The 12967-nt window shown below is 44.0% G+C and overlaps 1 protein-coding gene across 1 annotated transcript in view; it reads right to left on the bottom strand.

Annotated features, from left to right (window-relative positions):
* Window positions 1-12967, bottom strand: part of LOC119446383 (neprilysin-2-like) — a 54737-nt gene that overhangs the window by 6025 nt on the left and 35745 nt on the right. Inside the window, exons 11-17 of the mRNA XM_037710804.2 lie at window positions 8267-8344; window positions 5087-5196; window positions 4646-4704; window positions 3965-4016; window positions 3816-3886; window positions 1405-1520; window positions 105-167 (exon numbers count right to left, since the gene is read on the bottom strand). Of these exons, the coding sequence (XP_037566732.1) occupies window positions 105-167; window positions 1405-1520; window positions 3816-3886; window positions 3965-4016; window positions 4646-4704; window positions 5087-5196; window positions 8267-8344 (549 nt within the window). The remainder of the gene's footprint in view (window positions 1-104; window positions 168-1404; window positions 1521-3815; window positions 3887-3964; window positions 4017-4645; window positions 4705-5086; window positions 5197-8266; window positions 8345-12967) is intronic.

Raw genomic sequence — 12967 nt, 5'->3', positions numbered from 1 at the left:
AATTAATTGGCTTTCCCATCATCACTTTTTCTAGTTTATTTTTCATTTTCCTGGACATTTATACCTTTATCCATGACGAAATCGCTCGTAACAAACATACTAACCTTGTGCGATACGCGTACTCCAACGTAATCGTGTAGCTTCTGATGGCTTGCACTGTAACAATGCTGTTAAATGAATAGAAATAAAGATATTTATGTATTATCTGTGCCTACCGCAACTAAAAGACCATGCTGCATGCACGCGTCATGAAACCTTGAACATGGCTTTAAATGTGTCGCAATAATAATTATCGCCACTGCAAACGTGTCTCTCGTTTATTTTGATGCTTTTCATTACGCGTCTTATTTTACATAAACAGCCGCTCAACGGTCACTATTTGGCGATGTGTTCCTCATTATGTCGTCGAGGAGCGAATTCAATTATCTCAATCTAAGTTAGTCCATGATATCCACAGAGTGATGGTTTATCTCAATGGTAGCATGCCTGTATCATAAAAAGCCACGATGCCTGACAATGAGAAGCATTCATTATATGGCTCGTTATGCGTTTGTTTTAGAAAACACAAAGTGCGCAGACAGTGGCACTTCGTACCCACCATACCCGCAAGGGCATAAAGGATTTACGTTCCTTCGACGAAACGTTCCTCACAGAAGTGCAGATAATGCAGGTAATTCGTTATCAGATTGTCTCAGTCGCAAACTGCCCAAATGCCCAGACTTTTCAATATAATCTGTTAATGCGACCAATATCCTCGTCATAAACGAGGAACGGAGGGTGCTTTCTTTATCGCCATTTTCATGCAGAATGTTCATTGAGCTGTCAGATTCAGGCACCAAAAGCTAAAATGCTGCAACTCTTACGTGTCTTGATACCGGTCCTAAAATCGCTTAGGAGATATATTTTAATGTTTAATAGTGCCTGAAGACATCAGCCCCGCTACATGCGGGGCTTGTTATTTCAGATTGGGTGATTGAAATGACATGAACAGGACAACGCATCAAACAAAAGGCCTACGAATGAACAAACAAATCAAGCCCTGAGACAGAAGTATATAAGGACGATGTCGGAGCCCCGAAGGATATATGCTTACTGTTATATACAAAAAGAGAAAGTACACTGTTATACTTTCGCCAGTCAGGACTTATAATTATTTGACCCAGACCACTACCTAATATCTACCTAGTTGTATTCTGAAACAAAATGTCGATGGCCAATGTTATACCATGAGAGCAAGACTGTAATTACCTGATTGCAAATTAAATAACCTAATGCCATCAACGAAACCCCTAAATATGCCTACCCACGAGCCAACAATTCAGTAATTTCTTAACTTGAACGTTATATGAATAGGTACTCAAAAGTGAATTGAATTGCTATGTAACACAATAAACATTCACTTACTTCTTTGTCACGGCATTGTTCAGAATTGTTCAGGCATTTGGAGTTGTTGCAGAAACTTGTCGTTGTCTGATCATCCCAGAATTCTGTTTTAACGACGCTGCCGTTTATGCGCTTTCCTGCATAAAATGAAAATGGATGCTTAATGTTTTGCAGCGTGTCTGAAGTTCATTAATTAGAGTTTCACTAGAGGGGATTCAGTATTGAAGCATTAGTAACGCCCTCTATATAATACTATACCACAGACCTTAACTATGTTACTATGAATTCTTTACAGAAACCTACAGAAGTGGTGAAGACGAAAGTATACAAGCAAACACTAATTTCTAGGGTGTTAAGTCAAACAACAGTAAGTATGTCTATGATGATGTAACAAGAAGCACACTGTCAATCAATTCTATTCAATTACAGTGATGACACTCTGTGGCCTCCTCTCCCTTTCTGGTATGCTCATCTCCGTTCTCGCTAGTTCGGGTAAGGCGTATAATAGCTGTGCGCTGCAGAATTCAATACTGCTCGCCAAAATGACATCGCAAGATATTTTTTTCCTAGGACCCTATTTTTTCAGGCGTGTCGCTCAGCTTTGTAGGCTTTAACGAAGTCTGTATTTCACGCTTAACCGATTAGCCAAGCAACAGTTCGTTGAGCAGGTCCTATTTGCAAATCATCTAATTGTGGCATGACCAATTTGACTGTTTTAGAAATGAGTGACTGTTTCAGAATTTGCTTTATTAAACACGCTCCAAGTCGTGACTTTGACTACAAAGCAGCTGTAATGGGAACACACTACAATACAATACGTGACGAGTAATCAAATCTATTGGCGCCGAGGGCACCAGAACATTCTGCAGCATCTGAAACACTCAGCGCTCTTCTTAAACGATAGCGGTCTTCTATCAAAGACCTGCAGTTTTCTTACGAGATTTCCGCGGCGTGCTTGAATATGTGCCATAGTATAAGTGGAGGTATTTTATACAGGTTTATCGGATTCCTCACAGTGGACTACGAGCTGAATTCTTGTATCCTGCATAGAAGCCCTTTGTGTAGGCAGTGCCAATCTATGCAGTGTTTATGTAACGCGGATTGCTTTGATCGGTATGTTTACCTGATAATGGGATCTATCCTAAATATTGTTGACCGTTGAGGCACGTGTTAAAACTTGCGAAATGAAGGGTAGGCATTGCTTACCCTATACCCCTTTCACGTGGCAAAACATACGTTGGGAACAGGAAAAAAATGTATTCACGTTATAGGCTCAGCTAGCACCGGTATTCACTGTTTAACAAAAATACATCTCACTTTGTTTTCATGACCATCAGCAGTTTTAAAGCGCATATATATCTTTGGGAACTAAGCACGATTTTCTTGTCACTGTCTGCCCGCTTTTGTGGGGCGATTCCGATGATAGTGCAGTCTAACGGAGGTGTAAAAAACGCACGGTGGTACTGTACCACTGTGCGTTGGTACCGGTGGCATCACTGGGTATTCCACGGCCGTGCCACCATGCGGTGGCACGTGGCAAAGGAAGCGTTCTCGCATCCTTCCTTCACGACAGCTATAGTGTTTTCAGGCGCTGTCGTTGAGACGCTGTGCCTCTAGTCAAAGATTCTTCACGTGGTTCCGAGCTGGTCCTTGAGGAAGTGATGCTCAAAGTAGTGGTTGGCTGCCGCGTATGCGTAACGGACGGTAGTAAGGGGAGTGCCACCCATAACAGATAGTGCCAACACAGTAACCACCTCCCATATGATATATGCTAAGCGCTTTCATCGACAGCAAGCGAAATTGCTTCTTCATATTTCGTTTTTCGAAATAATCTGTTTTTCACGTAAGAAGAAAAAAAAAGGTGAGGTTGTGTGAGACAGTCGTCTGTCCATCTTAGCGACAACGAGTTTAAGTGCTTTGCCAGCACGTGTACAGAATCGGTATGGAGGTGTTGTTATAATTGTTTAAAGAATGATCTCAACCGCTTTTCGACCACATCTGGCGTTATTACTTACAAATATTTATGGGTATTTTCCCAACAAAATTCATAGTGGTACGTCGGCGATTATCTATGCTTGCTTTGCTTTTTCGTTCTTGTTTCCTGTCAGTGCTGCGCTAATCTCAATTTTTGTGGCAACAATACTGATCGATTCACCTAACCGTCGTGAACGCACGCACATCCCTGTCGTCGTCCAAGTTGCGCTTTTCTTTTTCATGCTGCTATAGATGTAAATTTGTGCGTCGTATTGTTGATGCCGACAGTAAATCATGGGCAGGTCAGTAGTGTTGGCCTAGTCGGTCCTCTGTGGCGCTAATCGGCGAACTGGTTTCGCCCCCTTGACTAAGGAATTTCTATAATCATTGAAAGGAATATTGGCTTCAGCTAATACCGGTCGTAAAAAAGCTACAGTACACGCAGAAGCGACACATACTGTCGTATCTGTCCATCGCTGCAGACAATAGTTGTCCAAAAATTGTTCCAATGGTTCCAAAGTTAACGGACCTGAAATTAGAAATAATGATTGAGCTCTTTGTTTTCTGCGTCATTGGTTTGTTTTATTATTGGTCAAGTAAAACTTACCTGGGTATAGGAGGCTTTCTAAAATGAGTTACAAGCGAAGCAGCTGGATATGCTGTAACAGAAAATGCTTCATAAAGCAAGTCTCAACGTAAAACATTTTCAGAAACAGCGTGACGATATGAAGGAACTTGGCAGTTTTTTATCCGCCATTTTCTACTTCGTTAATGGTAGGTAACGAAATTACGTGTACCGTGGAAGCTTAGATGTAGACTAGGGGCGGCATTGATAGAGCAGTGACCTTGCGAGGGATAGTCAAGGAATTATGGGAAAAGCGCTGGCACGTACGATAGCCAGAACCCCTGATATCGAAATTCACTTTAGTTTACTGGGCGCAATTTGGCTGTCGTGGGCACAAATGCAATTTCCGTGCAAGACATCGTCTGCATTTTTTTTATTCGTACAGTGGGCTCTCTTCTTTCCCTGTACAGGACTACCAGCTGTAGTCAGTCACAAAATGCAACCCAGAATAATTTGGAAGCCCATGATGGTCCCTATATATCTAGGAAGTTAACCTTACAACAGAGTGAACCTTAAGCCTATATTGTAGCCAGCTACATCGGGTACCTTGGAGCGGAAAATTAATTTTAAAGTTCAAATTCAAACTTTAAAGTGTGTCTAGGATATGTTAGTAATAAGGAAATCATATCGGTGTAGGATTGTTATTGCTGAAATTCTTCATACCCGCAGTATCTGTATCTTCATCATAAAACGCGTGTGACTTCAGGACAACTTCCTCGTATCTGAAGAAACAAGAGACAAAACAAGCAAGGACACATTCTTGAACATCGTAATAAGTTTACTCTGGCAAAATCTGCAAGCGACGAAAAAAAATAACTTGTAGTACTAGTTCAGTATGAACACATTCATCTACATTTCACAGATCTTCCTGAAGAGAAAAAGTGAGAAAATTAATGTGTGCGTCTTCGTTAAATGTCAGTACAATTGCCCTGCCTTTATGATGTCCCCTACTCATGACGTCAAATCATTGCTAAAGAATTTCATCAAATTTAATACATTTATTAGATTTAAAATAAGTGTCCTTCACATAGGCGAGTACTCCTTTTCGACAGAAGAGCAGCATTCAAAAAGCGTTTTCCTTTGGAAGGAAGTTATAATACTCACGATTTGTTGAAGTATTTTGAGGTAAGCTTAAGAAGCTTCTGATAGTGGTCATTCTCTCGAAGATAGAAGTAGTGCTCGACGAACGAACTTCCATTGTCAATGCTCGGAACCTGTACACACAAGCATACAATGGAATCACTGAACATTATTCGTCGAGTTGGTAATCATTGCATTCATAGATTTTGATATCTGAAGGCTCCCACACAATTTACGTTCAATACCATTGCTCATGTGCACTTGATCCCTGCCATTTTTTTTTTCTGTGCTTTCAATTTTCAACGGTGTCTTCAGTTTTCTCTTCATATCATGACGGGGACGACCCATACGTCATAAGGGCAGTTTGTGACGTATACTCCAAGTTGGAAAGAAGGAGTATAGCGTAATATTAGCTACACCAGTGTTCACCGAAACCTCGTTGTCCTCGCTTTGTAGGCCACTAAAAGCACCGTCGTATGGTTAACGCACACGTCCACTATAACAATATAAGCGTATCCGAGTGCATGGGTTTTAATGCGATGAGCGTGCGTTGGCCTACCTAAGGCGTTTCGAGCCTATCTATCTATCTATCTATCTATCTATCTATCTATCTATCTATCTATCTATCTATCTATCTATCTATCTATCTATCTATCTATCTATCTATCTATCTATCTATCTATCTATCTATCTATTTAGACTCTTACGCTGACCCAGTGACTCAAGTTGTCTATCTTGGGCCACTAGGTATGTATGTGCCCGTGGTCGTAATGCTATCGTGGTCGTACCATCATTATCATTATACCTTAGTCATCCCGCTTTCGTCATGCCGTCCTCGTCGTTTCATTCCTTCTCCGTGCGTTTATGGCGTTGCGCTGCTAAGCACGACATCGTGGGATCCAATCCCGGCCGCGGTGGCCGCATTTCGATGGGAGCGAAATCATGGAGGATCGAAGGAAACCCAGGAGAGGCCCCGGTCAGCCCGAATGTATTGAAGAAAGTGTGCCGGGAGTCACGTGCTGTTTTTCGCAAAGGAGCACTATGACGGGTACCCCAAATGTCAACGTTGCCATAGCAACCACGCTCCTGAAGCTTTTGGGGCTGCTCTCGGTCTCTGCAAAGGGATATATGATTTTTCCGCCGGTGTCTTTCCCGCAGCACCTTTTGTTCGCGAGGAAAGCTGACTTTGCAGTGTGGTGTGTAAGCTTGAAAGTAGTGTTTTGGGTCCGTGAGTGTGAGTGTCAGCCAGCAATAGATACACTCAAGCAATCACGGCGCGGGTCTTCGTCGTCTTCTTCAACGTGCCACGGAAAAACACAGGAGTGCGTCTGCTTCACTAAAACTGCTACAGAAGTTTCGTAGGCTTTGTTTTGAAGCGCGTCGGCAACACACACTTGCGGTGGCTTGTAACAATGCAAGTTCAAAGTTAGCTGCTCCGGCGAGCTGCCGAAACCCTGATTGGAGGCGCAAAGGGAGATGGCACACCAACATGGCCGCACTTCCGGCTTCAAAATGTGACGTCAGGGCCTCTCTTGTTTTGTTTCTTTCCTCCATGTGCCATCGTATACTCGCGCCATGGTCGTCATTCCAGCTTCTTGGTCATCCCATTGTCCCCATTCCGTCGTCGCCACGCTGTCGTGTTTATACCATGGTCATTATTTCAGAATCGTCATCTCATTGTCCTGATGCCGTCGTCATACGGTCTTTATGGTTCCGTCGACGTCATTTCATCGGCGTCACTGCGTCATCGTCATACATGCGTCGCCATGACGTCAACCCCATGGGGTGACCTCGGCAAGCGAGTGCCATACCAAAGTAGGCCGATACCAGAGACAGTGTGCCGGATATAGCCGAAGTAAGGAAAGCCTTAGAATGACCACTACAGAAGGTAAATAAACGTAGTACTTTAACAATACAGTGGGTCGCTAAATTGCTTGAACGCTAATCGTATTACCGTTGACAGTCGTTGTGGCATGGTTTCTGCCGAAATTTTTTTTTCTTGAACAGTTTTAGTTGAGCACACTGTCCGGTCCGCTCAGCTCAGATTTCGCGTGCTGAGGCACTGCAAGGAACTGCGCCGCGGCGCACTATTGCCGTGACGTTTGCGCTGAGACGTGCTCCCTAAAGGGCTGCAGAAAAGAACTCTCTTCCTCTCTACAATCTCACTCTCTCTGCCAGTGGCGCTTGACAGGCTCAGACATGTCCTGTGAAGGCGCGTGTCTTTAAGTACACTTTAAGTACAGTTTTAAATGGATACAATGCCGTCAGCGAGTGGCATGGAAAGTCGAGCTGAAGAACGTCGCCCAAAGACAAGATCAAGGAGACGTACAAAAGTGAACGTACACGATTGACGCAAAATACAAAGCGGAACATTAGGCGAGAAGTGACATGCGTTAGGCGTCGTTAAGGAGCCCCGTGGCGTTCGTCAGGCTTCTTCTTTGTTACTTAATGCTTGCGAAGGGTTATTGCTAACGAATTTTCGTCGGATCAACCACTTTTACAATCAGTTTTTGCGACACCAGATAAATAGAGATTTCATGCTCACTTTCGCAGTAGCCTTCGTAGGACGGGCGTATGAGCTCACTTTCGCAGTAGGACGGGCGTATGAGAACAATCCTCACACACCACAGGAGCTCCAGACATCCATTACCCAGTACACTGCGAAGATAACTCCAGCAGCCATCTACCGAGTGTTGAACAATATGCAGCGCAGTGTGGAGAAACGTCTTAGAGTCGGTGGTGGATATTTTCAACATCTCTTGTAGTGATAAATGCATTGCCGTAAGTAAAGAATTATATTTTAAGACCACCATTTCCACTCTACAGTTACTATTCAGACACCAAGTGCACAAATACATCAACACCATCGACAACCAATAATGCACCAGAACTTCACCGAAGAGCCGCAAGATGTCCACAGAATACATATGCGAAATTGTGCTCACTTACACTTCTCTACGGCGCCATAGCCACTGTACAACAGCGCACGATGAAGAAAACTGTTAGCACGTTGAGCTCGTCATGTAGTTCGCTCATATACGGATACGCACATATCGAAATACTATGGCAGCTAACGCAATGCAAAACCTAATTCTTAAGATTTAACACAATTACTGTTGTAGTTACTTGCGGTTCAGCATAGGCTTATTATTGCACTTGTGCGTGTTATGTGTTTAAGAGGTATACGAACGTCGCAAAACTTACGAATTGGTACAGGTTATTAATGGTGGCCTCGTCCAACAACCAGTCAGGATATCCCATTACGACATTCATTTCAACCAGCTGCAAGCAAAATATAAATAATTTACCTCGACATCAGCCGTCAATGTTGTCGCCGTTTATGGAGGAAAACATTTCATAGCGAGCCAAAAAATAAGGCCGAAGTCTTAATCCTTACAAAACACCAGATGTGCACATGCAAAACGCGACAAAAATATTCATTTATGGACCCTATTAGCATGATGTGTTAAAAGGTTTCTCACTACAGGATTCAGACGTATGTAAACAACTAACCACGGTTTTGTAATTGGGAAATGAAAGACCCATTGTTGTTTCATTTTATTTAGATATAGAAATGAAGGAACGTAAGCTACGTTAGAGCCAAATGTTAATAATGTTGTTTTTCTTCTGGTTTTAGTACGATTCGCATGAATATAGGATGCTTTGTAAAGTTTCCGGAGTTGATCTATCTATCTATCTATCTATCTATCTATCTATCTATCTATCTATCTATCTATCTATCTATCTATCTATCTATCTATCTATCTATCTATCTATCTATCTATCTATCTATCTGCCTATACATATATATATATCCGCGTATCAAACCCTTTTCCTACGAAGAGAAACTCGAGAGAGGATCCCAGATGCATACACCATCCTACCGTCCCGAATTTAGCGGAACAGTCCCCACTTTTGACTAAATATCCCATGTACCAACTTGACCTAGTCGTGACGGCCAAACGTCGCGACGTTTCCTGATTTTTTAATAATTGAGATTAAATAGGTCAGATTTTTTTTACCATTCCTGAAAGCTCATGTGCACATTCTTTTGTTGTATTCTATTGCGTGCTGATACACATTAAGGCGGTTTCGTTTCTGTCATAGTTGTAGTTGTGTTGCTGGACCTAACCATTCGCAGTACCTTTATCCGTTCTGGTAGCCATGTTAACTCTGCACCTTCTTTGATGGTTTGTTCAGCTTTGCTGCGCGTACAGACTGGCGGGTACAGGCACTGACAGGGGCGGTCGTCGCCATGCCCCTACCAAGGCAGTGATTCGGCCAAGTTGGTCTGTCATACTGGGAAAATCAATAGGGTTAGAAAGACAGCGACAGACATTGTAACAACATAGCGCGGTATGTTGTCGTTTCTATGTCTACCCTTTCTTCTCAGTGTTACTGAGTGCCCCAGTATGACATCCCCCTGCTCCTCGTCCGGGCTTCGTCCACTCGAGAGTTTTCAACCCGACTCATTGATGAGGCGCTTTTGCGGTGTGAGTCCAGTGTAAGACTACATTTATTCAATGCTAATCACATTAACATCGACACTCATCATGAGATGGGTTCTGCCGGTATATTGTTTTTGTTGTCCTTAATTAGCGCTGCTGCTTTCTAGTGGTGCGCTGATCTACGAGAGGCCTTTATAAAATTCGTATTCTCGATGCCATAAACTTCAGCATTTCCGTTTGAAGGGACACAGTGCTGACGTTATCTATGCTGAGCTGGTGGTGCTGTACGGTGACCATCACCGTTCACCTACAACAACCCAGCTTAAATCTCTTTGTCGTTGTGTCCTTCATAATATTAACAGTAAACAATAAAATGAAAGTGACAAGTTGGAATGAAGTGTTCATCACTGACGGTATCAATTTTTGTTACGCTTTCATTTTTTTTTTCACTTTCTCCTAAGGCCTTTTCATTTCCTCTATCCCGATGTGAACAGTAGCATTCAGTGTATACGCTGGAGTTTACGCAGTTTACGTTTCGCGCCTTTTCACTACCGGTGAACTTACACTGCCCAACTAGAAACTACAATAATTGCTACCTCTATTATACAGAGAAAAGTGTTTTCGACTCTCGCCACTTCTTCAGTGTTGAAAGGACACAGTACAAAGGAAACAAAACTTTAATTGAGACCACAATGACTAAAGCTAAATTCTAAAGGCCTTTTTCCTCGTCGAAATTGTTTAAGCTTGACAATAAATGCACCGATGGCACGTATAAGTGCTCAGTTGGTGCACTGGGATTATTCTCCGGTCGAAAGAAGTTATATTGTCTCTAACATGGCTGAAGTTCGGGCACTTGCACTTTGGAAGCTTTTTTCAAGCTCTTCATTTTCATTAAAGAAAGAAATCTATAAGACCGCAGGCATTGCCGTATCCGTGTTTTTGGCAGGATAATATCGATCATTCAGCCACCGATTGCCCGAGGTTCATTGGAACGATTGTATAGGCACCATCTCCTAACTAAAAGTAGTTCTCATTTAAAAGCACACTACACAAATTGCCTATAAAAGCCATGCTAAAGTGGATCAACTTATAAACAATATTTCCTATAAACAGGCACCATCTCCTAACTAAAAGTAATTCTCATTTAAAAGCACATACATAAACTGCCTCTAAAACGCATGCTAAACTGGATCAACTTATAAACCATAGAAGACAGAATTTGGTGACCTTACCTTGAGCAACCACGCCTTATCAGTTACTACTACGATACAATTATGTAGTTGTATTCTTAAGTAAAGGGCTGTTGTGAAGCTAATACTGAAAAACATGATATGTTTACCCATAAGGCACAATAGATAATGTCTGTTTAGTTTTCACAAGGAAAGCCTTATGTGTATTCTTAAAAAGAGTGCCAATTGTGGAGCTAAAGATGGAATAGATTGGCATATTGTATTGACTTTCTTATGAATTTCTGGCGACTCACAAATAAACAACTAGGAGTTCACCACAAATTCATAAAACATTTCCGTGAGGGGTCGCCGCGTACTTGTCCAAGAGATACACGGACTCTACGTCAGTACGAACGTCAGTACGAACGTCACTCTGCCACTTTTTTCTTCTTAGAAAACACCATTAACTTTCCATAATCATGACTCTGCACTTTTTGGCTACACCCTTTCGAAGCCACATGCGCAGTGCAAAGCGCACAAGACGAGGTGAAATCGATTGATTCTTCACGACAGGCAAGCGACACGACGAGGAACAGTGGAGGGGAGCCTGCATGGCAAAGGCGGGCTGGTAAACGATTCGGAACTGATGTTCCTTGTACATGGATAAATCCGCAGCTTTTACCCTGGTGACAGGCACGTTCCCGATCTTGTTCGCGTAACGAAGTGGTAGAGACTGAAAAAAATATCGCCGTTTCGAAACGTGAAGCATCAATTGCGATAGCAAATTAGTAGAGAGCTATTCAGGAGTAGGGATAGTAGTTTTATCGGCTGCACATTCGCTTACTAACTGAATTAACAAGCGTGGTGCCAGCGCACACAAGCAAACATGAATAGATCACACTCGATGACCGCGGACAACCACTGTCAAAACGCTGGCAGCAAGCACAGCCGCCGCAGTGAGCGAAGGTTCGTGCGGTCTATCGCTTCAACGGAAACTGAGTGGCCGACTGCACAGCGCATACAAAGGTCAGAGCCGTGTGGAGATCGCCTGCAAGATACGGTGCGCGCGACAACACTGGCAGCCCGTACCAGCGCGAAGTACAAGAATGAACTTGTTGGCAGAGTAGAAGCCCCCCCTCCCTCCCGCGCTGCTTTCCCGTTTTCCTCCTTTCGCGTGGGAGACTGCGTCGCCAGTTCCCCTTGCGCCCGGTTGCAAGACACGCATTTGGTGCCGCACCACAGCGTCGCCCCTCCCCCCCCCTCTCTCTTCTTCTCATACCCCCACGGCCTTTCGCGCGACGGAAGTCACGTTTGCACTCCGCCGTCCGTTCGCTCTCCGTGATAGCGTGCGTCCCCCGCGCGCTTTCACTCGCACATACGGCACGCGGTGACGATTTTATCGCCCTTGGACTTTATACGGAACCTCACGGCGACGCCGACGGTAGAAATCCGCTTGAGGCGTCCATATAATTGCTATCGCAATAAAACCGAAAAATAGCACGCGATTGCGTTTTCAAGCGAAGCTTGTATACGCAATCGTGTATACGCTAGCCTGCACCGGCGTAGTAACGATAAAAAAACTAGCTGCTCTCACAGCTGCACAAGGTGGTCGGCACGCGGTCGTGCCACTGTTCCCGCGTTCGTCGTCTGCTTCCACAGCTGGCTGCGTTGCCGCTAATCATTCTAGCGTAGAAATTCACTTCTCTTCTGTCGTCGCAATGGGGAGGCCACGTTTACGGGTGTATGAGCTTAAGGGGGTATGAGCCATTTATTGTCTTACGTTTCGAACAGATTTAATTTTGAATAAATTTCATGGGAATCCATCCAGGATGAATGCGCTCTGCAAAGGGCTCGTCGTCGACGTTCTGATTCTAGCGTGAGGGCTTCCGAAGCCCGGGCGAAACATCGGCGAAAAGCCATGGACCCTGAGTTGAGGGTGGGCGATCTTGAGGCCAAACGTCAGCGTCGTCTAGCCCTCCAGGAACCCGACAACGTTGGTGCACGCCTCAACAACGCTAGCGCCAACTTCCCCGGTGCGATGGCCAGGTTTCAACGCGAGTTTTTCAACCGGAACTTCGGAGCCAGCTTCAGTGCGTGCGACCGGTTGGGGTTCGAGCACAACGTGGTACTCTCGTCAGTGCAATTTGCTCGGAGGAGCACCGAAAAACACATGACAAGCTTCGCTTACCCCTATTTCTTCGACAGGGGAAGCGCTACTAAATCTTTAACTATCAGAGGTTGCGTAGGGACATTTAAAGCGCACGACCTGTCTCTTCCCCCCCCCCCCC

Source organism: Dermacentor silvarum, chromosome 3 (genome assembly GCF_013339745.2).
Source record: "Dermacentor silvarum isolate Dsil-2018 chromosome 3, BIME_Dsil_1.4, whole genome shotgun sequence".
In the NCBI taxonomy this organism is placed as follows: Eukaryota; Metazoa; Arthropoda; class Arachnida; order Ixodida; family Ixodidae; genus Dermacentor; species Dermacentor silvarum.
This window is presented reverse-complemented; position numbering and strand designations above follow the sequence as displayed.